The 26,980-nt window shown below is 49.5% G+C and overlaps 1 protein-coding gene across 7 annotated transcripts in view; it reads right to left on the reverse strand.

Moving 5' to 3' along the window:
- Positions 1-26,980, reverse strand: part of LOC101936517 (phospholipid-transporting ATPase ID-like) — a 135,949-nt gene that overhangs the window by 87,122 nt on the left and 21,847 nt on the right. For 3 of the 7 annotated variants that reach the window (XM_065598611.1, XM_024111412.3, XM_042846633.2), the window contains exons 1-2: positions 19,023-19,272; positions 10,451-10,529 (exon numbers count right to left, since the gene is read on the reverse strand). In XM_065598611.1, coding sequence (XP_065454683.1) covers positions 10,451-10,493 — 43 coding nt within the window. In that variant the 5' untranslated portion in view covers positions 10,494-10,529; positions 19,023-19,272. Of the gene's footprint in view, positions 1-10,450; positions 10,530-19,022; positions 19,495-19,706; positions 19,731-26,980 lie in introns of those variants that run through there. The other 4 variants (XM_042846631.2, XM_008174898.4, XM_008174897.4 and 1 more) reach the window with 3 other exon arrangements.

The raw sequence follows: 26,980 nt of genomic DNA on the forward strand, positions 1-26,980 counted from the left end.
TTTACACAAACTGAGGCTTGACACCGGATGCATGAAGAGAGACACATCTCAGCCCCACCGAGCCTGACAGCAGAACAGAGACAACACAGTCTCTGCAAGAAATCCGTGCTCCACCTGTCCAACAAACCAGCCTCCAGAACCCTGGCTGCAGCCACTCATGCCAGGGGGCTGGATCGTCTCCTGCGATCGGCGTGTAGGGGGGAACTCAATGCCACAGCCTCCCATCCCCGGCACTGCAGGAATACCCCATTGGTGGTCGGGGCAGGGTGGAGACTGGTGCCTCTACACCAGTGGCAGTAACCTTTGTGGGGGCCCATCCCCCATACTGAGCTGGGAATGAACGGCCTCCCGAGGACAGACAGTTGCAACAACTCCTTCTGGAGCCACGCTGCCAAGGAGCACTGGACATATGCCATCCACGGGGTCACTGCAGCCGTGGTCCCTAAGGACAGGAGGGTAGAAAAGGACCCAGCACACCTTTGGAGAGGTGTAGGAACAATAATAAACTAAGCACCAAGTGTTATTAATTCATTATTACAGTATTTGCTCACTACCCCTGAGATATGGAAGGTGTTTGGCAGGGGCGGCTCTAGCTTTTTTGCCACCCCAAGCACAGCAGGCGGGCTGCCTTCGGCGGCTTGCCTGCGGGAGGTCCCCAGTCCCGCGGATTCAGCGTACCCGCCGCCGAATTGCCACTGAATCCGTGGGACCGGGGAGCTCCCGCAGGCAAGCCGCCGAAGGCTGGCTGACTGCCGCCCTCGCAGGGACCGGCAGGGCACCCCCCACAGCTTGCCACCCCAGGCACACGCTTGGAGCGCTGGTGCCTGGAGCCGCCGCTGGTGTTTGGAGTAGATGAGAACAGTGTGATGAAACCCCAAAAGAAACACTGACACCTGGCCCCCCCGACCCACCTCACCCCTCTGCAGACAGTCCCATGCTGGTTCTGTTCACACAGAGAGATGCAGCGCTGCATCCGACTAATCCAGCCCCCAGAGGCACTACCATGTTACCATGGGTAGGAAAATCACAACCCTTCGTTCAGATTGTTGATGGGATATTATTGCCTTAGGGAGATGAGCCTTGGTCAGTTGCTAATTGTTAGCATCATCCCTGAAACAAGGAGACAATTCAGGACAGCAGCCAGAGGGCAGCTCCAGGAGAGAAGATTAATCATTGAATAGCCACATTCTTAGGGGATGAGAGAGACCTGAGTTATCACCTGTGGAGAGGTTATTATAACAAACCAATGGGCAAAATTCCCACTTGGTGCAACAGGAGTGACCCCAGGTTACACCCTCGGCTGAATCTCCCCATTCTGTACCAGCCATGAGTGCCAAAGAAACCAGGTCACATGTTTGCCGGGTTGGCAGGTGTCTCAGCCAATGATAGCATCTCAGGGCCCGCTGGGGAGAAACTAAGGGCAGCTTTGACGGCAGCGGTACAATTGGGATGTATGATCTGTACTACGGCAGCACCTGTAGAGATCACTGCACGAGCCCAGGTTAGACAGTCCCCTGCCCCAAGGAGCTCACAGGCCAAGTATAGAGCAGATAAGTGTGGCAGGAAGGGTTGTTTGTACCCAGTTTACAGCCAGGAAGCTGAGGTACAAAGTGGTTACATGACCTCACACAAGCAGTCTGTGGCAGAGCCAGGACGGAACCCAGATTTCCTTACCCACAAGTCCACCCTTCGCTCTGTGATGGAGCGGTCGTCTATTGCTCCAACGCCTGCCGGGTGCTTTACACAGCCGAGAGATCGCCAGCGCCTGCCCTGAAAGGCTGACAGGGCAAGTGTGCCGTGATGCAATGAGTGGGAGTAAGGCAGTTGGGAGGGGACTGGGAACGAAAAAGGTCACAGCAATAAAATCATGGGCTGTTTGGAGCAGGCACGTGCACTGCTGCCTGGCAAACACTGCAGGATTTTGTATGATTAATGACGACTCCCTTTCTGTGGGCATGATGGAGGAAAGGAGACTTAAGGACAGTGAGCGGGAGGGAGGGGATTCTTGGGTGTGCCTTATTAAAATTCCATAACAGGTAGATTTGCTAGCCTCTGCTGGAGTGTCTGCTCTCTGAATGCCGCAGAAGGCCAAATCACACTTGGAGTTGCAGCTAGCAAGAGATGTTAAGAGTAACAAGAAGGGTTTCTTCAGGTATGTTAGCAACAAGAAGAAAGTCAAGGAGAGTGTGGGCCCCTTACTGAATGAGGGCGGCAACCTAGTGACCGAGGATGTGGAAAAAGCTAATGTACTCAATGCTTTTTTTGCCTCTGTCTTCACGAACAAGGTCAGCTCCCAGATTGCTGCACTGGGCAGCACAATATGGGGAGAAGGTGACCAGCCCTCTGTGGAGAAAGAAGTGGTTCAGGACTATTTAGAAAAACTGGCCGAGCACAATTCCATGGGGCCGGATGCGCTGCATCCGAGGGTGGTAAAGGAGTTGGCGGATGAGATTGCAGAGCCACTGGCCATTATTTTTGAAAACTCATGGCGATCAGGGGAGGTCCTGGATGACTGGAAAAAGGCTAATGTAGTGCCCATCTTTAAAAAAGGGAAGGAGGAGGATCCGGGGAACTACAGGCCAGTCAGCCTCACCTCAGTCCCTGGAAATATCATGGAGCAGGTCCTCTAGGAATCAATTCTGAAGCACTTAGCGGAGAGGAAAGTGATCAGGAACAGTCAGCATGGATTCACCAAGGGCAAGTCATGCCTGACTAACCTAATTGCCTTCTATGATGAAATAACTGGCTCTGTGTATGAGGGGAAAGCAGTGGACGTGTTATTCCTTGACTTTAGCAAAACTTTTGATACAGTCTCCCACAGTATTCTTGCCGGCAACTTAAAGAAGTATGGGCTGGATGAATGGACTAGAAGGTGGGTAGAAAGCTGGCTAGATCGTCGGGCTCAACGAGTAGTGATCAATGGCTCCATGTCTAGTTGGCAGCTGGTTTCAAGCGGAGTGCCCCAAGGGTCGGCCCTGGGGCTGGTTTTGTTCAATATCTTCATTAATGATCTGGAGGATGGCGTGGACTGCACTCTCAGCAAGTTTGCAGATGACACTAAATTGGGAGGAGTGGTAGATACGCTGGAGGGTAGGGATAGGATACAGAGGGACCTAGACAAATTAGAGGATTGGGCCAGAAGAAATCTTATGAGGTTCAACAAGGCAAGTGCAGAGTCCTGCACTTAGGACGGAAGAATCCCATGCACTGCTACAGACTAGGGACCGACTGGCTAAGCAGCAGTTCTGCAGAAAAGGGCCTAGGGGTTAGGTGGACGAGAAGCTGAATATGAGTCAGCAGTGTGCCCTTGTTGCCAAGAAGGCCAACGGCATTTTGGGCTGTATAAGTAGGGGCATTGCCAGCAGATCGAGGGACGGGATCATTCAGGCCCCGGGTCTTGATCACATGTTGTATCTTTGGAATGAACCAGCTTGTACCAAGTGTCAGGGATTTAAATTTTAAAAAATCCTAGAGCAAGATCCCTCTGAAATGTCTCGTTTCCTTTCCTACCTCCTAGTTCCTCGGGTCTGATCTGGAGCCCATCCCTACCGTATCTAAGTCCCTCCCATAATTAACGAAAGCAAAAGAGTCCTCAGAGGGACCTAGATTTCTCTCCCCCCCTCCAGGAAGTCGATAAAAAGAGAAATATTGTTGCAAAATGTGAGCTGCTTTGGGCACAGTCTGTCTGTTTTGTGCCTGATACAGAATCAAGTCCAGCATCTGCACTAAACAAACATCAGATCATAATGGGAATTAGCAAATGTGGGTAAGACATTGAAGACATTCCAATGCAGGGCACTAATGCAACAGGAAATTCTGCTAATATTAACTGACGTAGTATCCAAGTACACAACGTACAAACGCCATCTCTTTCTATACAGCAGGCTTGTAGGCTCCAAATTCTAAACTCTTGACCTGCAAGGTGACTTGGAATTATTTCCTTCTTGGGATCAGTCAATGTTTAACCTGAAGATAAAGTGCAATATTAGGCCCTGCCCTCTTTAAAAGCAAACATTTATATTATCCTCACCAGCAGGGAGAGATGACTGGAGGAGAAGAAATGACTCCAAATGGGTGCCTTTGCTTTGCACTCTACGGACCTAGAATGTAGCTAGGCTCTCCATTGAAACAGACACGCAGCTCTGACTTCAACTAATCAAAAAGAAGGCAGCACCACCCCAGGTTTCAGCCCAGTGTCCTGTGGCCAGGGGGAGGGATAGCTCAGTGGTTTGAGCCTTGGCCTGCTAAACCCAGGGTTGTGAGATCAATCCTTGAGGGGGCCACTTAGGGATCTGGGGCTAAAACCAGTACTTGGTCCTGCTAGTGAAGGCAGGGGGCTGGACTCGATGACCTTTCAAGGTCCCTTCCCGTTCTAGGAGATGGGATATCTCCATTAATCTTCACCTAAATGCTTTAGAAGCCAGGGCTTTAATATAATTTGGTGCCAGACTCACTGATTGTCACCAGATATTTCCGGGCAGGAGGGATGAGGGCCTCTCTCACCGCGGGACAGGATGTGGGTTACCAACCCCATTTTGTTCTTTTCCAGGTCCCTGACACCAGAGCTCCCAGAGCGGGGGGAGCCTGGCACTTTCTCCTCTCAGAGGCAGGGAGGTCAGTAGACCACTCACTGTGCTGTGGACCAGTCAGTGGGCCACGTGCCTGGCTGCCAATAACCCAGAGAAAACTCTCACCCTCAGGGCTTTATGATGAGGGACAAAGGCTGAGTTAACATCGCTCTTCCCCAGCAACGGGGCCCGCTCTCTCCCTGCCCTGGTCCCTCCTTTCCTTTCTCTCGCGCCTCCTGGGCCCTCCCCTGCTCTGAGAACCAGCAGGAGCCTCAAACACCCTGCCTACCTCTTCAGAGTTGGCTCTATGCTCAGACGTGGGGCTGGCACCTGGGGGCTTGGGGCTAGAGACTTTCCCCTCCCACCAGCTGTCTCCATATGAGCCAGTTCATGCCTGCTGGGTCCTGGCTGAGACAGGCAGCTCAGACAGAGGGCTAACCTGGCAAGGAGGTTGTTCCTGCCTCACCGTCTCCCAAGGCAGTGTCTGCTAGTGACCCCAACGCCACCTGTAAGACATTGGCCACACACAAGGTGACTAACCCCGTAGGACCGATCAGGGTCAAAGAGTCAGCTACGAACTCTTACCCTGTAACACAACTTGTGCTTAGCGCATGGGGGAGTATTACACTTATTTCCCTGGCATTGATTAATCAAGGCCAAACTCTGTTCTCATTTACATCATTAACTCTGGAATAACTCTCTGGGTATCAGTACAGTCAGTCCAGATTTACTCTGGTGTAACTGAGATCATGACTTCACCATTGTTTTCTTCCATTCTCTGAGAGAGTTCTGGATCCCTACCCCTCCGAAGTATGGTTGGCCGCAGATCAGAAACGCTCTCCATTTGCCTTCTGTCGTAGCACTGCTGATTGGTTTCTACCTAAGCATTGCATCTCTCTGCTCCACCTCTATCAGCTTTGTCAAGTGCCAGCCACCCAGCAATATATTCCCCCCAAAGCTTTTTGTGCAACTGTTTGAAACAGTATCAAATGTAAAAACCGTGTGTTAGTTTTAAACCATGTACACATACGCCCCTCCTCTTGTTTGTATAAATAACCCCGAAGTACAAATTCTCATTCAGAGCGTCTGCTTCGGTCTCACATCTAGTTACTATTTAGCAGGACTGCAGTGACATGTAAAAGAAAACTCTACTCAGTTTGCTTAGGCCATAGCTCATAAGGCAAGGTATGCGTCTCGCAAGGAAGAAACCGTGAAATGGTTTTGACCCTCATGGGATGAATTTGACCCTAATGGGATGAATCCAATTACACCAGTGTAACCCCTGAAGCAGTCCCCTTGCTGAGAACAGGCACTGTTTATGACAAGAGTCCAAGTGAGAGACTCTTTGAAAAAGTCTCCTTCCTCCTTTGACATCCTGGTTCACTAATTCTACAGCTGTCTGACGAAATCCTACGGCCCATAGCGTCCACTCCCAATGGCATCGGGGGAGGTTTGCCGGCTTCAGAGCTGCAGGGTTTGTATGTTAGGGCTACATTCCATTCTCTTTTACACTTGCGTACTCTGAGGTAACTCTTCACTGTCCCACAATGGCTTTGAGGCCAATAATTTAGCAAGATTTGAAGAGGGACTGGACAGTTCTATGGCTACCAACAATATAAAAGCTCCTGCACTCTTTGGAAGGGATATCAAACATCGTACTTCATGGTTAAAAGCCAGTCTCTAACTCTGAGGGATTAGGATGAAAGCTTCATGGGGGGCAGATTATCCCATACATGCCTATTATGGGGTTACTTGCACCTTCCTCTCAACCAACTGGTGTTGGCCCTGCTTGGAGAGAGCACCCTGGACTGGAGAGACCCCCAAGCCTTTTCTAATCCGGTATCCCTATATCCTATGTTCATTGACTTCAGCGGCGTTACACTGGTGATAGCAAAGGGGGAATCAGACCCATACTGCTTAAAAAGTAAATGCTCTGTTTAAATATTAGTTTTTCTACTTATGAAGCTATTATTCAAGCAGGATGAAAACCAGTCTCCAAGCTCTGACCAGGGGCTTTCTTATTGTCAATTTCCAGCAAAATGTTCCAGCAACAAGAGGCTCAAAAACCTCATTGGTGAGTCACAAAGAATTCATTCCTGACCAGAAGGTCCCTTATTTTCTAACCGTTTAATGAGGGGCGGATGTTTGAGGTGGGAGGTGGCGGATGGAGTTTTCTGCTAGCCCCAGCAATAACCTTTAACATCGATTGTTTGGGGGTAAAAGTAAACATGCTTCATTCTCTTGAAAGTTTTAGTTTCACTCTTTATTTCCCATAAATTTGGTGAGAATTGCTGGGCTGAACCAAGCATGAATAAAAACAGGAAGCTGTAAAGAAACAAATCCCATTCATCCTAAGGAGTTACACATTAACTTTCAGGAAGCTGATAAACCTCTTCTGAACTGTAAGGCCTAAATTTGGGAATAATATTTGCATCTACACCAAAGAGGGGAAAAAGGAGCACTCAAGGAAGACAAGGCTGTTGCGGAGAAGCTAACAGAATTCTTTGCATCGGTCTTCACTGCAGAGAATGTGAGGGAGATTCCCACACTTGAACTATTCTTTTTAGGTGACAGATCTGAGGCTCTGTCCCAGATTGAGGTGTCATTAGAGGAGATTTTGGAACAAATTGATAAACTAAACAGTAATAAGTCACCAGGCCCAGATGTATTCACCCAAGAGTTCTGAAGGAACTCTCATGAAATTTCAGAAGGACTAACTGTGGTATACAATATATTCTTTAATCAGCCTCTGTACCAGATGACTGGTGGATAGCTAATGTAACACTGGTTTTTAAAGATGCCTTCAGAGGCAATCCTGGAAACTACAGGCCGGTAAGCCTAACTTCAGTAGTAAAGAACAGAATGATCAGAGTCCTAGATGAACACCATTTGTTGGGGAAGAATCAACATAGCTTCTGTAAAGGGAAATCATGCCTCAGCAATCTATTAGAATTCTTTGAGGGGGTCAACAAACATGTGGATATAGTGTACTTGGACTTCGAGAAAACCTTTGACAAGGTCCCTCACCAAAGGCTCTTAAGCAAAGGAAGCTGCCATGGGGTAAGAGGGAAGGTCCCCTCATGGATCAGTAACTGGTTAAAAGACAGGAAACAAAGGGTAGGAGTAAATGGTCAGTTTTCACGGTAGAGAGGGGTAAATAACAGGGTACTCCAAGGATCTGTACTGGGACCAGTGCTGTTCAACATACTCATAAATGATCTGGAAAAAGGAGTAAACGGTGAGGTGATAAAATTTACAAATTATATAAAATTATTCAAGATAGTTATGTTCAGAGCGTACAGTGAAGTGTTACAAAGTGATCTCGGTGACGGCAATAAAATGGCAGATGAAATTCAATGTCGATAAGTAATGCACTTTGGAAAACATAATTCCAACTATACCAACAAAATGATGGGGTCTAAATTATCTGTTACAACTCAAGAAAGATCTTGGAGTCATCATGGGTAGTTCTCTGAAAACATCTGTTCAATGTGTAGCAGCCGTCAACAAGCCTAACAGAATGTTAGGAATCGTTAGAAAAAGGATAGATAATAAGAGAGAAAATATCATAGTGACACTATATAAATCCATGGTATGCCCACACCCTGCATACTGTGTGCAGTTCCAGTTGCCGCATCTCAGAAAAGAGAAAAAATACAGAGAAGGACAAGAAAAATGATTTGGGGTATGGAACAACTTCCATCTGAAGAAAGATGAAATACCTGGGACTGTTCAGTTTAAAAAAGAGGCGACTAAGGGGGGCATATGACAGAGGCCTATACAATCATGACTGTTGTGGAGAAAGTGAAGAGAGAAGTGTTATTTACCCATTCACATCACACACAAACCAGTAGTCACTCAATTAAATTAATAGGCAGTAGGTTTAAAACAAACATAAGAAACATAAGAAAGTTCTTCACACAACGCACAGTGAACCACTGGAATTCGTTGCCAAGGGATGTTGTGAAGGCCAGAAGTATAAATGAGGACAAAGTTCCTGGAGGACAGGTCTATCAATGGCTATTAGCCAAGATGGTCGGGGGACAACCCCGTACTCTAAGTGTCCCTGAACCACACACTGCCTGAAGCTGGGACTGGATGACAGAGGATTAATCACTCGATAAACTGTCCTGCTCTGTTCATTCCCTCTGAAGGACCTGGCACCGGCCACTGTCGGAGGACAGGATACTGGGCTAGATGGACCATTGGTCTGGCCCAGTATGGCCGTTCTTATACCGCTTTGGACAGAGAGAAACAAACAGAATCCCTGGAAAGGCAAGAGAAAATGCCTCCGGTCTCAACACAATCTCATGACAGAGAGTGAGGTATCCATGTAGGACCTATGGTGTGGGATGAGGAAACATTACGCGTGATGTGAAGCACTCCGTCTAACCGAGACTAAAGGCACCTGAGTGAGAGTAGCACACACTGAGGGCAGGTCTATACTTCAAATGCTGCACGGCACAGCTGCCCCAGTGCTGCTGCAGCACTTCAGTGAAGACGCTATGATGTCGACCGGAGAGCGTCTCCCCTCAGCATAGTGAATCCACCTCCCCACGAGGCAGTAGCTCCGGCGATGTGAGAAGCCCTCCCATTGGCGTAGCGCTGTCTATACCAGGGGTTAGGTCAGTACAACGGCGTCACTCAGGGGGGTGGGTTTTTCACACCCCAGAGCGACGCAGTTATAACAGTGTACATTTATAGTGTAGACCTGGACCCAGGGATTACAAGATGTGTGAACTTAACACATTCTCATACCTTCCTGGTAGCGACCTTTGCTACTGCTCTCCTCTCTGACCTGCCTCAGTATGTGAGGTGGATTCCCTTAGACTCAATGGGTCCAGCTGGAAGGAGGTGTGCAAAGTGGGGAAGTGACACGTCAATGAATGAGTGACGGTCTAAGGGGGTCGAAGTTGGTGCAGTGAGCATGGCCAAGGGGCTGACACTCACGTGACTTGCTTCTGAACATGGCCAAGGCATTTTGATTTCCCCCTCAGGTTCTTCCTCACACACGTCTTAATTTAAAAAACCTGTTGGTGGTTCCCATCCTCTGCTCCCACTAAAACACGTGTGGGAAAGAAGAAAAGGCCACAGGACACGACAAGGGACCAGACTGTCCAAGCTCCTGCCAGAGGGGGGTTTGTAGCCTCATGGACCTAAAGAGAACAAGGTCTCTTCGCGCTCAGAGCCCAAACGTCAGCAGGCAGAGTCTCTGGATCCCAGGGCCTCTATGTAAGGAGCCAACCTCCACTGCATGGATTTCCAATGGAAACTCCAGGGGGTCTTGAGAAGATCACGCTGGGCAGACTGGCTGCTCCGTAGCTCCACTCCCTCTGGTCCCAGGCTCGGACTCGGAATCCCCGGGAGTGCAGGGTCCGGAGAGCTCCCCTGCTTTGTAGCTTTCAGTTTGCTGCCACCCCATGTCGCGCTCTCTGCTCCTCTCCCTGCCTCCTAGCAGGGAGGAGTACCTGGGTCATTGCCATTAATTCCACTGCAGCATCAAAAGGCTGCAATCAAGCCTTCACCTTCATTTGCCGGCGGCATGTTTGGTCAGCTGTTGGAGGGTGCAGTGCCACAGGGCTGTGTGCAAAAGGAGACAAGCCCAAGATTTTCCAAACCCAGCCATTTCCCGGGGCATAGTTCAAGCTTCACGGTTCTGTTTAAACATTATCTTGTTCACTGGGACTCAGTTTGCAGCACCTCCCTGGAGGAGTTCCCAGCGCCGGGAAAGTAAACAGAATGTGGCTGTAACTAGACACGCCGGCCAACTCCACAGGTGTAAGATGTGCTCCCAAGCATTTCTGTGGGAGCCAGAGACTGGGTAGTGTGTGTACATTCTGTGGATTGTCACAGACACGGGGATCTGCCTGGCTCTGCCTTACCTTTCAATTTCTTCTTTCCAAACTTTAATCCAGATAGCGGCATCCCAAGAGTCTCTTTCAGGGCAATTCCATGGAATTTCTGGAGAAGAAAAGGGAAGATTATTTACAATGGGGACTCCTGCCGCACAAAAAATAAAGGTCTGCAGCCTTCAAATGGAAGAGTTCAATTCCGAAACAATATGACCAATGGCTGGTGATTTTTAAATTACATAATCATCTCAGGTTTCCCAATCATCCTGTATAAACCCAGGTTACTTGACTGGGACATTTGGAGCCGCTTGGTTCCTGATCCTGCCCGGGGAATATGTTTGGGTGACCAAACAGCAAGTGTGAAAAATCAGGACGGGGGTGGGGGGTAATAGGCGCCTATATAAGACAAAGCCCCAAATATCAGGACTGTCCTTATAAAATCAGGAGTACTTGTGGCACCTTAGAGACTGTGGGCTGTAGTCCACGAAAGCTTATGCTCTAATAAATTTGTTAGTCTCTAAGGTGCCACAAGTACTCCTGTTCTTTTTGCGGATACAGACTAACACGGCTGCTACTCTGAAACTTATAAAATCAGGACATCTGGTCACCCGAGAATATGTCAGGTGGGAGACAGGGTGCAAAGGGCCTTCCTCCCTCGTGCCACCGAAACTCACAGACATTGCCTTGGGGTGCACAGATATGGCCTGAGGCTAGCACTCACAGTGACAGTTAGGGTTGCCAGTCATCACCACTGACCGGGCCATTAAAAGTCCAGTCGGCGGCACAACAGGGCTAAATCAGGTTCCCTACCTGCCCTGGCTCCGCGCAGCTCCTGGAAGCGGCCGGCATGTCCCTGTGGCCCCTAGGCGCAGTGGTGGCCAGGGAGGCTCCGTGCGCTGCCCCCGTCCCGAGCGCTGGCTCCGCAGCTCCCATTGGCCAGGAACTGCAGCCAATGGGAGCTGCGGGGGTGGTGCCTGTGGATGGGGGAAGTGTGCAGAGCCACCTGGCTACATCTCCACCTGCAGGCCGCAGGGACATGCCAGCCGCTTCCAGGAGCCACCTGAGGTAAGTGTTGCCCGGTGTCCACCCCCACCACACACACTCCAGCCCGAAGCCCCCTCCCACACTCCGACGAGTCTCCGTTCCTGTGTGCTTGATGGATTTTGCCATGATTGATGTCAGGAATTGAGCCTTACCGAGCTAACAGGGCCAGCCTGGGAAGGTTGAGGTACTCCCCGGGTTGTTATTAAAACAAGCTTTCTGGACAACAGCAACGAGGCAACGCCAACAAGCTCTCATGCTTTAGTGGGAAATGATTCCTCAAAATACAGCCACTGAGAACAAAGCCGCAGACTGTCACTGAAATACGCAGTCCCAACGCAAAGCCGCAGACAACCAGTGTCTTTGCTGCAAGGGTCAGCATATTCGGTCACGGGACGATGTCCATTATTTTCAGTTCTCATGCATTTCTTCATTTTCAGCCCCCACCCATTCCACATGTTTAGGGTTTCTCTTTCATTTTTAATAAGAGCTGTTGTAGACAACAGGAATGAGCCAATACCCTTTGTACCCCAGTACTATTTCAATATCTCTGGGCCGGAGTTCTGCAGCTCATATCCCAGCACAGCACTGATTTCTGCCCAGCCAGATACGGAGAAGCCTTGGCATTCAGTTAGTTCTGATTAAGTACCATTCTCTTTATACGCTTTGCCACTCTGAGGTTGACTCACTCCCTGATCAGATGCCTAGCATGAAGTGAAGGCCTTGAGATACAAACCCCCGTCCTTGCAGGCCAGTATCCTGATGCCAGAACTGCTCACGAAGGACACTAACAATGGTGACCTCAGAGAAGCTTCTAAATATAGAAAGCTTGCCCCAAATTCTCCACATCCAGCCCTGGTTCATGTTTTCCATACAGCTCTGTGTGGTGCAGAGAAATCTACCCAGTACAGTATTTAATACAAGAAACAATGTTAAATTCATAACACAAACTGTTAAAGAAGAAAATACAAACATCTGGCTGAAACAACCTCCAGAAATTAATTCCATGGGAACGACCCTGACCCATCTCCCACTTTAGCAACAAGGGCCGCGGTGGGTGGGTGGGTGGGGGGGGGGGAATGTGTGTGTAACTTCAACAGGGAGAATCCAGCTCTCATTTGCGATTAATTCTACCACCAGTTAGCCATCCAAACCTATGTGTGCCACAGTGAAGACACCTGAGGGGACAGGAACATCAGATTGTATATATTTTCTCCTTGTACTAAGAACTAAATAAAATGTATATGGCCCAAATGCCTCCCTGGTGTAGCTTCACTGGAGTTGTGCCGGGAATTAATTTGGTCTCCTCTCCCCACCTGGAATTAGAGATAAACAGAAACAAAACCCCCAGATCCCTGGAGAAGCTTTGATCTGGATCCAAAACTTTCTGTGCAGATCCTCTCTGCCCAAAATGCTAATGCAAAGTTACTCCTGAGTAGCTGTAACTCATTAAGCCTGGGATGTAAAAAAACCCCCACAGCAGCTATCACTTCATCCATCCTCCCAACTCCCATACAGCATCGGCATCACACACAGAATTAGGATGCTCTATTGCTCACCATACCAAGCTCAGTCACTGATTGACCAGAGTCTGCATCCTGAGGGGTGGTGGGGTTTGTTTAATAGCGGATTAATTCTTCTCCTGTTGCTGCAAAGAGGCTTTAGCACTGCATTCTGCACACGGTCTAGCTGGGGTCATTCAGCTCCCCCCGAAAAGAGGAGTTCCACAGTCAAAGACCATCAACACTGCCTCTGCATGTCTCACTGCGGATATTGCTTCAGCATCCCTGAGAGCAGCTGCCTTGGAGGGGAGAGGGAGTGTCTGTGAACCAGTCCAAGCCTGCAAAAGTCTTAAAGATAAGAGCCAGGATCTAGACCAGGGGTTCTCTCAGAGTGCGGCCACCAATGCTCACCGGTGGCCGCTCGGACAATTTTTCCTAAAATACTTTAATTAACGTTAGGAAAAAAAAAAAATAGGCACATAGCCATGTCCAAATCATTGTCATTTATCTCTGTGGGGTTTTCTTTTGTAGACTCAATAATAAAAATAATGTTCAGTCGTCTCAATTCTTTACTGGATCTAAAGAGAACAGAAACAAAAGAAGGTGCTGTGTCTTTTTTGTTGTTGTTTCTTTTGCTTTATTTTTAGACTTGCTTTAGAGTAGGTCTGCTGCTGTGAAAACTGCTATTTATATGTTTGATAATATCACTTGTCACAGCAGCTGGGAGGCTGTGAAAAGTGATATTAACAAACATGCAAATATCGCTTTTCACAGCAGACTTACTCAGCCCTACAATCATAGAATATCAGGGTTGGAAGGGACCTCAGGAGGTATCTAGTCCAACCCCCTGCTCAAAGCAGGACCAATCCTCAACTAAATCATCCCAGCCAGGGCCCTGGCGAGCTGGGGGACAAATTAAGCCCTGGATGGAGAGGTGGGTAGGGAGGCAGCGGGGGCCAGGAGTATTGGGGTGGGAAGGTGGCGAACCTGGAGCCAGAACCCAAAGCCCTGCGGTCAGAGCCCGAAGCCCCATAGCTGGAGCCTGCCACCCACCACCCCAGGGCTGAAGCCGGAAGCCCAGCGCCCTGGGAAGCTGACTGCCTGCTCTTCTGGCGTTTGTGGCTCCAGAGGGGACACGGCCCAACCCCTGCTGGCGGCCCCACGGGAAGGGCCACTGCTTTGCCCCTCCCCTCCCCCATCACTGCCCTGTAGGCTGCGGCCACAAGAAAAGCCCCACATTTGAGAAACGCTGATCTAGACTCTTTCAGGAGTGTGACGTTATTGACATAATCTGGGACCATATAGAACATGGTTGCAACCAAAGTCCTGTAGTGGCACCAAATCTTGTATAAAGGGGGTCAAATGAAGTGTCCAAGACAAGGTTATGGTTTGATGGTTATGATTATGCTGTCTATATGTGTGTATCAATTTTGTAGTTGAAGTTATGAATATTGGCTCTACACTGTCTGTATTTCAAACTTATGCTATGCTGCTGGGTGACATCCCAGACAAACTGGTGTTAGCTCTGCCTAGCCTGCTTGATGGCCCATTAAGGACCATCAGCTATACAATGGACTCATTGAGAGAAGGTAGATACACCTTGTAACTCAGCAAAGTATGCAGGGACTGGCCCATCTGACTCCAGGCTCCATTTTGCTGTAATTTTCCACAGTGAGGACAAAGAGGTTTTCTTACACCTGGAAAAGACTATAAAAAGGCTGATGCCTCTCCTCCATCTTGTCTTCAATCCTGCTTCTTACTTCTGGAGGGACTTTGCTACAAACAGAAACTCTACACAAAGGACTGATGACCCATCCCAGCTGGGGATGTATTTCAGAGACTTGATTTGAACCTGCAGTTTATTCTATCACTGCTACAAGCCTGAACCAAGAACTTTGCCATTACTGTATGTAATTGATTCCATTTAACCAATTCTAACTCTCATCTCTATTTTTTTCCTTTTATGAATAAACCTTTCGATTTTAGATTCTAAAGGATTGGCAACAGCGTGATTTGTGGGTAAGATCTGATTTGTATATTGACCTGGGTCTGGGGCTTGGTCCTTTGGGATCGAGAGAACCCTTTTTCTTTTACTGGGGTATTGGTTTTCATAACCATTTGTCTCCATAACGAGTGGCACTGGTGGTGATACTGGGAAACTGGAGTGTCTAAGGGAATTGCTTGTGTGACTTCTGGTTCGCCAGTGGGGTGAGACCAAAGTCCTCTTAGTCTGGCTCGTTTGGTGCCTTAGAGGTGGAAAAACCCCAGCTCTGGGCTGTAACTGCCCTGTTTTAAGCGATTTGTCCTGAATTGGCGCTCTCAGTTGGGTCCCGCCAGAACCGCATCGTTACAAGGAGTAAATGTACTCTGTGTTCTTTGCTGCTTAAGAGGCAAGCTGCTATGTGCTGCATTAGCCAGTGTTGCCTTTTATCTTCAGCCCCAGCTACAGTGAGATACAACAGTCTAATCTAAAGGCATGGCTCACTGGAGCTAGCTCCTTGATCAGGAAGGGCAGAGTCTCCTGCAAACTGGATGTGGAAGAAGGCACTTCTGCTCTCTGCAAGTCAAAAGTGGCAATGAGTCCAATCCGCTCCAGAGACTTTGCACTACTCTCATGATCAGAGGGCAGATGTCCAGGATGAAGGGTGTGGTCAGTGTCGTGGCCAGCACCTCACAATGTAAATAGCCATGTGATATTTGAAATACAGAGCACATGCCATTTGTGCACATGAGAACTCTCCACAGCAGTTTAATCTCTGCATGTGAATGGGCAGGGCCGGCTCCAGGCACCAGCTTGGCAAGCAGGTGCTTGGGGCGGCCACTCCGGAGAGGGGCGGCAGGTCCAACTATTCGGCGGCAATTCGGCGGACGGTCCCTCACTCCCGCTCGGAGCGAAGGACCTTCTGCCGAATTGCCGCTGCAGATCGCGATCGCGGCTTTTTTTTTTTTTTTTTTGGGCTGCCAGGGGCGGCCAAAACCCTGGAGCCGGCCCTGTGAATGGGACGTAATCGGATTGTTTTATTTGTATCTATCTGATGAAGAATCTATAAACCTTCACAAACTTTAGAACAAAAATATCCTTCCATTAAAATACTAAATAGCTAACCAGTAAATATTTAAAGGGCTGAATCCCAGGCAAAGTGTGTAGCCAATGAGAGCCAGACCAAGTTCAAGGCAGCTGGTGGGGTGTGCCAGCCAACTGATCTGAGTGAGGTAATGGCTGTACACCAGGAGAAGAGGCCCTGAGCTTGGAACTTCCATCAGTATCAGCGGGGGTGGGAAGGTTGTTGAGATTTTGCAAGAAGTTTTGGATTGAAATAGAATAGGCAAATTCCCAACTCATTTTTTTTAATTCTTTCCAAATTAGTTTATCCACCTATTAAGTGGGCACAATACTTGCCTATAGTTACTGCAACTAAAAAGACAACATTTACCAGCAGGTGTCACACACACCGTGGTCTCCAAGACACTGCACACTTTCCTGTGTTTAGGAGAGAAGAAATCTGTGCTGTCCGGACACCACTCTAGGGTAATGGGGGGCAGGGCTGACTTGGTAATGGTGCCGCTATAGTTAGTGCTTGTATAAAGCGCTCCCTTTGCAGATGTGAAGTACTAACGAGTTCAGCCAAACTGTTCAAATATTGGTGCCCAGAGGTAAAGGTGGATTCGGTTCTCTCTCTTCGGGCACTGAAACTGGAAAATTTTGGCCTTCAAACAAAATTAAAAGCTAGACGCCATCATTGTAGTGTGTGAGCACCTCACAACCTTTAATGTACATCTCCTCACAGAATGTCCCGGAGGTAGGGCAGGGCTGTTCTTGCCATTTTGCAGATGGGGAACGAAGGCACCAAGAGACGAAGTGACTTGCCTACGGTCACACAGGAAGTTTGCGGCAAAACAGAGAATTAAACCCAGGCCTTCTGTGCCTCAGGCTAGCGACCCGACCACTGGACCTCCCTTGCTGCCTTGGGCTGAGGCTGGGTTTGACTGGTTTCAGCCTGGAATAAGTTCTAGGAAACCTAGGTGATGAATTCTGCAAATGGGACTCATGCTGGAAGTAGTGACCCAACCTGCACTCTAGTAGCACCAATTGGCAAGTTGAAATATTTCCTAGAAGCCCAACAGGTTTTCCTTTGAATCAAAATAGGGCAACCAGACAGCTCTGCTGAGGCTCTGAGAGGAGCCAGCCTTTCCGTGATTACATTTTGAGAAGCTCTTCAACGCTAAAGGTTTTCATTGGTCCCTTCTGGCCTTGGAGCCTTTGTGATCATCTAGTCTGACCTCCTGCATGGCACAGGCTATAGGACTAGTCAGGGCCACCCAGAGAATTCAGGGGGCCTGTGGCAAGGCAATTTCAGGGGCCCCTTCCTTAAAAAAGAGTTGCAATACTATAGAATACTATATTCTCGAGGGGGCCCCTGCAGGACCCTGGGCAAATTGCCCCACTCCCCCCCGGGTAGCCCTGGGACTAGTTTGACTTCCTGTGTAACACAGGCCCATACGACTGCCCTCCATTAATTTCTGTTGGAAGTAGAGCAGACCTTTTAGAAAAACATTCTGTCTGGTTTTTTAAATTGTCAGTGATGGAGAATTGTTCTTCTGGTTAATGACCCCCACTGTTAAAAATTTGCCCCTTATTTCCAGTCTGAATTTGTCTAGCTTCAGCTTCTAGTCATTGGATTATGTTAGACCTTCGCTGCTAGACTGCAGAGCCCTTTATCAAATTTCGGTTCCCCGTGTAGGTTCCTATAGACTAATCAAGTCACCCCGTAACCTTCTCTTTGTTAAGCTAAATAGATGAGGTCCTTGAGTCTATCACTCTAAGGCAGGTTTTCTAATCCTTCACTCATTCTTGTGGCTCTTCTCTGAACCTTCTCCAATTTATCAACCTCCTTCTTCAATTGTGGGCACCAGAACTGGACAAAGTCTTCCAGCAGCGGTTACACCAGTGCCAAATACAAGGTAATGTAACATCTCTACTCCCAGACAACATTCCTCTGTTTATACATCCAAGGATCGCATTAGCCCTTTTGGCCACAGTGTTGTCCTGGAGCTCATGTTCAGCTGATTATCCACCATGACCCACAAAGCTTTTTAGAGTCACTGCTCCCAGGAAAGAGTCCCCCATCCCGTAAGTGTGGGCTGCTTGTTTTGTTGCTAATGTATAACTTTACCTTTGGCAGTATTAAAATGCATATTGTTTGCTTGCGCCCAGCTTACCAAGTGAGCCAGATCACTCTGTATCAGTGACCTGTCCTCATTACTCACCACTCCCCCCAATCTTTGTCTCATCTGCAATCTTTACCAGCAATAATTGTAAGTTTTATTCCAAGTTTTTGATAACATGTTAAATAGCACAGGGCCAAGAACCGATCCCTGAGGGAGACCACTAGAAAGGCACCCATTTGATGATGAGTCCCCATTTATAATTATATTTTGAGACCTGCCAGTTAGCCATTTTTTAATCCATTGAATGTGTACTATGTTCATTTTGCATCGTTCTGTTTTGTTTTGTTTTTTTAATCAAAATGTCATGCTGTACCAAGGAAACTCATAAAACTGTGTCCGTATGAAAAGACCTAGAGCCCTACAATGTGCCAAGTTAATTGCTGGGAAAGAGATTCAGTCAGTGATCTGTCACGGTTCGAAGTAATGACCCAATATCAGCCATCCGTTTCCATATAAAATACTCCCTAAACTGACACACATGGAAAGCAGGACTGATTTGCACTGAACACATTTGAACAAGCTAGTGATGGTTTTCATTTTACTTCTTCACAGCTGCGGAGAGAGATTTTTGCAGAAAGAAAAGCAGACTGCACTTTCCTCACTGTGAAACAATTCAAACAATAGCAGAGTTTCCCCAAAGAGTCTGTGTTTAAAATCATGCAGAGTTCAGCTTGCTCCACCCAGCAATTCTGCCAGTTTAGTCCTAAACTCCCCCCAAAACCAACACATTTTGGTCAGACTTTACAAAGCTTCCGTGTCTAAAAATGCAAACTTTCTACAGCTGACGCTGACAGAAAAACAAACAAGGCAAAGAGAGCATTAAATCTTACCCCTGAAGGCTTCTAAAAGTCACAGCAACAGTTACTGCCCTCCATAGCACTGGAATACACTCCTCTCTTCTCATTTATACGCTGCTGTATCCCCTCCCTAGATCAACTTAACTCCGCTGGTTATTGCACACACAGGATGTGCAGCTAGGAAAGCAAAGTTGCTCTAAACTGGGAAACAAGCACTCTAGGGTTTGTCTCCCATGTTAAAATCCACTGCAGACCCGGTTTGCTCTGTGATGAACTGCTGACTAAATTTACTCTTAATTCCTTACTACTGACTTCACTGACTGGCCTTGGCTACTTGCCAAATTCTTCTGTCTTTTCCCCCCTCCTGTTTCCTGTAGATAGGGAAAGTGGATTTGCTCCTTTAAAAAAATAAAAAATAAAAATAAAAATGCCAGTCAGAGCAAGCTATGAAACACTCGGGCAGGAAGGCAAAGCGCCCAGCCCGGGAATGTCCAGCCTGGATTCTAGGGGCCACTGCTGCTGTTGCTACTTATCACTTGCGAGTGTGGAGGGTTTTAGAAAGGGAAACGAAAAGGCAGAGAAAAAGCAAACACTTTGAAAAGGGGGAAGCAAAAGCAGGAACTTGTGAGTGGATCCATTTCTGAGCACCAGAGAGCCCTTCTCTGTTTTTATCCCAAATTCACTTAGCTCTCTTTAGGCACAGAGGAGCTACCATACCAGAATAAGACCGGGGTCCTTCTCATCCAGTCTCCTGTCTCCAACAGTTACCGGTAGCAGACGTTACAGAGGAAGGTGCAAGAAACCACATAGACTATGTCATAATCGAACCGCAGGGTTTCCTCCTAGCTCCAAGACTGCCAGTGGCTGGCTTCTGTCACAAAGCATGAGGGCTTATGCTCTTTATAAAATCGTATTCCAATTCCTCCTCTGGTCTCCGTGATTCTACATATGGAGTGCAGCTGTCAAGATCATCTTCCTGGCCAGTCACTCAGAGCACCTCCACGACTCTCTGACTGTCCCCCTGGCTCCCCCTCCTCCAGGGGATCAAGTTCAAGTTTCTTGTTCTCACTTCCAAAACCCTTCCCAATGCAGCCTCCATCTACCTGTCTCCCATCACTTCACCCTCCACCACTGATGCAAGCCTTGACCTCCATGTGTCCATGTCTCCCACAGTCACCTTCCTGCCACGCTGCCCCTTAAACATGGAAGCCACTCGCTGAATGCATCTGGGAAGCCACTGCCCTCTCCTTAAGACCAATTCTACCAAATGTCTGCAAGAAATGAGCCAACTCGGAGTGGCCAGGTATGGGGAGCATTGTGGAGAAGCTCATTTATTTAAAATTAAAAGCCTATATATGTTGTTACTTCTCCTCCCCCATCCCATTTGTCTGTCTGTCTGTCTGTCTGTCTATCTCCTTACCCCGGGCATTCTCTGGGGAAGAAGCTACCATGACTTCTCTGTGTGTGGCCAGTATCTCACTCGCGGTGGGTGGGGCTGGAATACTAATCAAAAAGGAAATGTGTTCATGAATTAACTGATTCATAATAGCAGTAGGAAAGCAAAGGATTCTTCGGCCACGTGCACAAGCGTGGTCAGGGACGGCTCCTGGAAGAGCCTAGCAATGAAATTGGTGTTTGTTTATTAAGTCCAAATCTTCCAGTCAAAGGAAGAGCCACAGAAGACGCTGCGTGCAGCAGGACTGGGGCCATTCCACCGGTGACCGAGGAACAGGGTGCAGAAAGGACATGCAGAGCACCTCTCCACCCCTGCAAGCAACCTCCGAAGCACATGGCCTATCACTGCTGATCCCAGGGTTAGTCTCCTAGGACACATCTATTTTCAGAAGGGTCAGGGCAGGAGGGGCAGCTTTCATTCAATCTTTTCCCCACATACCGCAAGGCAGAGAATTAATACAAAGAGCCAATCTAGGAAACAGCGGGCAGGATTGCTCTCCTTGGGAGTCGGATCAGTCTCGCGCAGGATTTCCTGCTGATAAATGTTTAGTTTTACCAGGAATTCTCTCCCCTTCCCAGCACTGAGTATTTCTCCGGTTTCTGCCAGCTCAGCTGCAACATTCGCTCTCTCAAGGGTCTCATTCTCCTTACACTCGTAAGGGCTGTTTCAGCCGTTCCCCAGTCCACCTGATTTGGGTTCCTCTCCATATTTAACGGGCCTCCTGCTCTCTCTTTGCCTTAGTTTCCCTCTCTCCTTGGGCACAGATTTTTTTTAAATATTACCAATATTAGCTGATGACATTTCATTATACGAGTCTCCCACTTTCTCTTCGCTGCTGCTTTATACTCACATCGTACGACGCCCCCCGGGTCAGGTTTGTTACTTCTGTCTCCTTTTAAACAGAAGTGGATCTAACCCCAAACTGCTCTGACCTTTGTGGCTTGGACCACGCTTCTCCTCGTAGATCACATGGGCTGGCTTGCTCCCCAGCTTTTCAGTCACACTGGAATCCATTTTTTTAATCTTTATTTCTTCAATTACCCTTTCGCCATGGACTGCACTGGGGCCGCTCACAGGAGTGAAGCGAAGCACGTACACTAAGCGTCTGGAGGACTGGGGATGGCACAGCGTTATCAATTCAGTTACAGCACGGCCACTCGCACCAGGATTTTCCCATCATGTCTATGTCCACAAGCAACCTCTTCTCAATGGTCAGTAACGTTAATTTGCTCTTTTGTGGGTGTCTGACTGCATCGGGTGCTGGACTGACAACTCTGAAGACTGATGCTGTCTAGCCCTAGAAGGGCAACACAGACAGCAGTAGGTTCCCCCCACTGCCCTGCCAATGGGCCTGACTCGTGTTCTGGAAGGGAGTTCAGTCTTTAGCCTCTCTAAGAACATGTTCGCCAGGCCAGGGTAGCCACCACCAGGCCTGTCTCCTCCCTTGTATCCTATCCTGTCCTGATTGTCAGCCACAGCCAGAAAGCTGACTCTCCAGTCTAAGGTGGGGCTGATTTCAGTGCAGACCATCCTGTCCTGGCTCGTGAATGCCATCTCACCCTCAATTCATTTCTCATTGGGCTCCAAACAGCCATCGGATGGCAGTGTGAGAATGATTTCCAGTCAAACTCAACCTGTGCTGGATTTGAACCAGAAAGCACCAGGTGGGAGACTCCACATCCCATTGCCAGTCCCTTCAGCCAACCAGTCAGCCCTCCCCCTAGAACTGACTCCAATCTAGCTGCCGTCTCAGTTCTTGGCAACCAACATTTACCCTCTGCATAGTTCAAAAGGTTCTTCGATGATCTTTGCTTTGCTGTATACGTCTCGTCCATTCCAGTCTCTCCTGAGCACCCAGTCACGTGGCCTTATCTGTTTCAGAATAGCGTTTACCTGCCGCCTAACTTAATAAGGCAGGAGGGAGGGAGGGATAGCTCAGTGGTTTGAGCATTGGCCTGCTAAACCCAGCATTGTGAGTTCAATCCTTGAGGGGGCCACTTGGGGATCTGGGGCAAAATCAGTACTTGGTCCTGCTAGTGAAGGCAGGGGGCTGGACTCGATGACCTTTCAAGGTCTCTTCCAGTTCTAGGGGATGGGATATCGCCATTAATTTCGTTCTTATTTCTAAGCTAGAACATGTGCAGCAAAGCTAGGCTGCCCCCTGACCACTGCAGGCATCTTACAAAACAATGGTTGCAGGGCTTATTTCCCCCACTGACCAGCAGCCTCATCTCTAGCTGCCAATTCATCTGGGGCAGCAGGAGCGGGCAATATTTTTGAGGTTAATTGAAGGAAGCCAAGGACACTGAAAAGTTTTTACAGGCTGTGACAGGGTGGCCTGCCCCTTTAAGAGCCAGGGGTCTGGGGCTCACCAGCCCTGTTCAGTCAGCCCCTGGGCCCCACTCAGTTTGGAAGGAACCTCAGAGAGCAAGGGGGCGGGGGCTGCTGTGGAAGGTCCTGGAAGAACTGCAGGGAAGTGGCCTGGGAATCAGTGCCCTGTCCCTGCAGAGAAAGATTTAAAGGGAGCCCAGAAAGCGGGCCGAAGAGGAGCCCAAGCAGAGTGAAAAAACGGTGTCAACTTTTGTTACCCCAGAAGGGGAGTCAACTCTGAGAGCTACCCAGCCAGGGGGCTGAGCCACACGAACCCCCGCTGGAAGAGAGAGAGAGAGAAAACCCTGGTGAGAGGAAACTGAGGCAGGGAGCACTTGCCGTGCCACACTCAGCCAGCAGGGGGTGCTACAGAGCAAAAAAACCCATGAGACACATGTTGCCTAAAGCTTTCTTAATGAACCCTGGATGGTTCCCCAGCTGTCCAGCCCCTCACTCCCCACAACACCCCTAGTTTACCTGCTCTGCCCCCCCCAAAATCTTCCTAGGTCTCACCACTCAGCACCCCTCACAGGTCAGGAGTTCACGGCCAGGTCTGTCTGCCGCTTGCCCTGGGCGCTTGGAGCTCTGTTGAGCAGGCACCCCCGCGCAAGCCTCTGGTGCCTCCTCTCCCAGCTGCCCTTACTGTCCCGTACCCTCCCTCCCCGGCTGACTTGCTGTGGGAGTAACTGAAGAGGGCACAGGAAGGTGATGCTGTGGAGTGACTTGAGAGTGGGAGGTGCATCCCAAAGCACCTCCTGCTTTCCCAAGAGATCCACGGTAAAACTCCACACACACACACCCCGGCTGGCCAAATTCAGTCAAACAATCCAGAGTCTGGTCACAGGCACCGGTGGACATTCAGACCAACACCAACGATTTCAAAGGAATTGCTCTGGATTCATACCATTGCCGAACTGGTTTCTTGGGTGCAACTTGCATAGAAGCCTCTGGGCCAAATTATCTATCTATCTATCCAGGTGCTTATTCTGCGCCCACCACTGTGACACCTGAGTCCCAGAGGGCGATGCAAGTTACACATCAGGTGTGCGCTGATAAAAAACAGGTTCAGCGGGTGTGTAGACAATAATGCGACTCACACGGATTAGGATTCAGCAGCAGTTCAGGACAAGTGCAATTTACACACGGCGGGGAAGAAAGCAGATTTTCCTGCTACACCCCCTAACAGGAGGCCTGTCCCACTGCACCATTCAATATCCACCCAGGATACCACAGCTGTGTAAGCCACACTACGGGCACACACTACCAGATCAGTGCAAGCTACTGTGCCATTACACCTCTGTCACACTCAGGGCCAAGCCCTGATTCCATTAACTTCAGCAGGGTTCTTCTGGATTTACAGCAATGGAACTGAGCAGTACTTGGTCCTAACCTGTAATCCACATCCCCCCACAGCTACCCCACCCCTGATCTCAGCCCTTTCAGTCCATAATAAATTGTGCAACATCATCTTGTTGGCGCGCGCGTGTGTGTGTGTGTAATATACACTCTGGCCTTGGGTACAGGAGGAACATTAGTGATGGGAATTGAAGATCTAGAGTTGGGCTGTGCACCCCCTAGCTCAGGAGTTTGGGGGCCTGGCAGCCTTCCAGAGCCTGGATCTATGCCCATGGCTTGTAACACTAGCTGTATTTATTGCAATGAGTGAAGATGTGTCCTCATCCTCGTCACATCACAGAGCGGCGCTCACCATCTATTTGTTGGCAGAAATTGCTCAGCTGAACAGCAGAGCCCTGGCCCCACCTCAGTGCTCGGACCATCCCTTCTCCATCTCTCTTAGCCACCTCCTCCTGCCACTCTCCTTTGTGCTTCTTCCATGCCATCCTCTGCACTGGGCACAGCCTTCCTGAACTTAACTACCCAGAGACTCCCTTCTGTAAGCTCCCTGCCTTCCGCAGGGCCCTTCGCTCAGCAATACTTCACCCCGTGACCACCACTCATCATCCAATGGCATTACCAGGAAATCCACAACACAACCACATCGCGCTTCCAACAGGAACGTGGTGACCTCCTTCCATTGACCTTTGTCCTATCTGCCTAGGTAGCTACATGGCCCTGTCACCATCATAACGGCCACCTCCCCAGGCATCTCTCTCTCTTTGGCTGCCCGTAGAAAAGCGAGCAAAGTCAGTTTCTGGCCCTTCCCTTTGTTGATAATCATGTCTCTGCGGGAGTGGGTGTTACTGTGGCGGAGCAGAGTTTTCCATTTAGTTCTGAGCCCAAGGAGGCCCAGGGTCATTCTGTGGCAGCGAGTGAGCTGAGGGCCAGCTCCCAGGGAAGTTCTGTCTCCCACACTCACCAGCCCCCTCACTGCTATGAGGGGGAGACCCGATCAAAAGGAGAGGTGCTCTCTCAAGTAGACGGGGCCTGTACTGGGGTGCTGGGTGCCCTGGCTGGTCCCTGAAGTCAATGGAAGTTGAGGGAGGTCAAAGCCAAGGCTGTGTGTGTTTATTTGACTATGAACCGCTGCTCATCCCTGGGCTGCTAGAGAAACCCAAAGGGAATAATTACCACCTGCAGCAGCAGCAAACCCCAAAATGTGTCTGCGTTTAGTGCACATTTCCCGATCATCCTCAGGGAGCCTCCGGGGGATACTCAGGAGGGCTTGTGGAAGGCTAATCATGCCAGTGTGACTAGAAAATCACTAGTTGAGGGTAGGAAAACAGCCAGGCTTGTCAGAGTGCAGAGAGATTAAAGCACTCAAAGAGTGTGTTACACAACATTTCCTGCTGCTATTTGCAAGGCAATGGCTGTAGCTAACACACATGCTGTATGCAGGGATCCTTTAAGCCTTCGGGCACAGGCGCTCTCCTCAGCTGGACTTACCAAAGACAAGCCAAGGTCTTGGAGGAGTCAGAAGCTCCCTCACTGTGGCCCAGTCCTGGCACACATCTAAGGGACATTCAGCCCGTCCAGTGAGACGGCACTAGACTTAGGCTGTCTGTACAACCCGCCGTGGGCTGGCCCCGTGCGCAGGGAGAACGGTACCTTTATGACACTGACGTGTCTGGGGGGTTGGGTGGCAGAGACTCAATGCAGGACTAAAGCAGTAAGGATGCAGTTCTACCTGAGGAGGCTGCATGAGATCTGTGCACTGTGAAAACCCTGCTGCAACCCTACACCGAGGGCTACGCTAAGGCACCATGGAGAGTTCTCTGCAAGCCCTCAAGACGTGGAGATGGAATCAGCACCAGACCATCTGATGGGGTGTGCGCTCCGCACTGGCCCTGCAAGAGCAGGATTAGGCCAGAGGGCCCCAATCAGCTAATTGGCTGCAAGCAGGGGAGCTTTAGGCTGGAGGCAGCTAATCAGATAGAGGCTCACCTGCGAGGGACGGGCGGGGTTTCTACACAAGCCAGGAGGCTGGCAGCGGAAGGGGCAGTGGGAAAGGCTGCAGTCACTCCCTGGGAAGAGAGGAGTGTTTGGAGGCTGCAAAGATGTGTTCCCTAAAGTTAGTCCCTGGGAGGACGGAGGGAAGAGACGGGGAAGGCCAGAGGAGCAGGGAAGGCCAGGAGGTACGGAAGCAGCTCAGGGAAAGGACTTTGGCTGCCGTGTGGAGGGTCCCTGAGCCGGAACCCAGAGTAGAGGGTGGCCCAGGCTCCTCTGTGGGAGCGGCACCGTGAGACAGTGAAGCAGACGACTGCCCGATACCGCCGGAGAGCGGGAACCTTGTTACGCTCCCCCAGAAGGGGAAATCACAGGAGTGACCTGGCCGGAGGGCTGCGTCCCGAAGAGGACACTGCGGCTCCTGAGGGGCTGCAGGGGAGAAACTGACTGGGTGTAACCACTGGAAGGGGTACTGGTCTGATCAAGCGAATCCAGGAGGCGGCGCCATCCAGCGGCAAGTAGAGCAAACCGGTCGGAGAGCAGTACCAGGAGATCAGGGAACGGCCTGTGGATCAGCCCTCAGAGCTCCAAAGTTGCCCCAATAAGGGTCATGGAGGGGCAAGGCCCACTGGTCTAGACAAGCGCTTGGAAGAAGAGTTTCTTAAGGGCTGCACTGCAGCATTGTTCCATTTCCACCTCCTCCGCCCCGGCCGTTTCCTGCACAAAGCCTTTGTGAACATGAGCGTGATCCATGGGATTTCAGAAGAAGAGCAGCTTTATTGCTTTTCTGATGGCAGCGTCAGCCAGAGTGGAGATGTCT

This window comes from Chrysemys picta, chromosome 6 (assembly GCF_011386835.1).
Source record: "Chrysemys picta bellii isolate R12L10 chromosome 6, ASM1138683v2, whole genome shotgun sequence".
Classification (NCBI taxonomy): domain Eukaryota; kingdom Metazoa; phylum Chordata; order Testudines; family Emydidae; genus Chrysemys; species Chrysemys picta.